Raw genomic sequence first — 1,238 nt, forward strand, 5'->3', positions numbered from 1 at the left:
CACTCAAGGGAGGAAGATGAGTCCCAAGAGCTGCCACCTGGCCTCCGATTAGAACTACTGATCATGATTATCACTGTGCCGAGGACTTTACACCTATTTACTCACTTAATTAGCCCAAGAAGGCTTTCTGGAGGAGAGGAGGTGGAGGACTGGTGTCTGTCTGGAGGACATAAGGAAGTGGGGAGGGAGGGAAGATGGCAAGATTAGCCACAAGGAACTCCAGGGACCTGGTGGGATAAGGGAGTCTTCTCATGGGGGGTGAGCTGTTGCTTCCCAAAGGCAGAGGCAGAGACAGGGGCTGGCCAAGACGGCATGGCCTCTGCACTCCCAGGCACTGAACATAGCCACAGAACGGAGAGTGGGGTTGGAAGCCCAGATGCCCAGCTGACCTCTCCCTTGATCTGTGCCCACAGGACTACTGTGAGCTGAGCCCCTGACACGTGGGCCGGCGGCAGGAGGGAGCTGGATGAGTGCCCGGAGTCCCCAGGCCGATGCCGCCCCCGGAGAAGAGCCAGGGCCCCCCGGCCCGGGCGCCCGCGGGTCATGCTCAAGGCCGGCTGCCCGGCCCGCCGTCCCCGGCGCTGTTCTGCGCCTGCGGCCTGTGCGTGCTGCTGGCGGGCGTGAACGTGACGCTGGTGGGCGCCTTCGCTTCCTTCGTCCCGGGGCACAACGCGCCGCTCATCTTGGGGCCGGCGCTGCTCGTGCTGGCGCTCGGCTTCTTCGCGGCCTGCTGCGTGTGTAGCCGCCGCCGCGCGCCCGCGCCCCGTTTGCGCTCGACGGCGGCCGCGGGTCCCTGCCAGGGCGGGGGCGGCGGGCGGGTGGCGCTGGAGATGGAGAGCAGCGAGCGCACGGCGCAGGACACCACGGCCGTGCAGCTCAGCCCCGCCGCCTCGGCCGCGTCGTCCGGCCGCTCAAGCCCCAGCCCTGGCCCCTTCACCCTGGATGCCCCCGCGCCCGCAGCCCTCTACGCGCCGCGCGCCGATGGGGTCCGGCTCGACCTGCCCCGGGAGGGCGTCGCCCCCTAGCCTCCCGGGTCCCCGGCCCTGACTCCCCTGTCCCGGTTCCCTCCCATCAGTGCCATTAGGAAAAAAGAGAGGGAGGAGGAGAGACAAGAAAAAGAAAACTTTCATACGGGGTCCGGTGCTGGGCACAGGTGGCCTCCTCTGTCCCATCTCTGGAACTTCCGGGGGAGGGAGGAGGGAGTGTGAGGATGGTGTCCAGGCACGGCCCTCAAAGGG

The 1,238-nt window shown here is 67.1% G+C and overlaps 1 protein-coding gene across 1 annotated transcript; it reads left to right on the forward strand.

Moving 5' to 3' along the window:
• Window positions 1-491: 491 nt before the first annotated feature.
• Window positions 492-1,025, forward strand: TMEM275 (transmembrane protein 275; the record flags this gene model as incomplete). The annotated part of the gene is made up of 1 exon (XM_082865766.1): window positions 492-1,025. The coding sequence occupies one exon, from the start codon at window positions 492-494 to the stop codon at window positions 1,023-1,025; it is 534 nt and encodes a 177-aa protein (XP_082721892.1).
• Between the last annotated feature and the right edge of the window lie 213 nt (window positions 1,026-1,238).

Source organism: Leucopleurus acutus (assembly GCF_964270905.1).
Source record: "Leucopleurus acutus genome assembly, chromosome: 2".
Classification (NCBI taxonomy): Eukaryota; Metazoa; Chordata; class Mammalia; order Artiodactyla; family Delphinidae; genus Leucopleurus; species Leucopleurus acutus.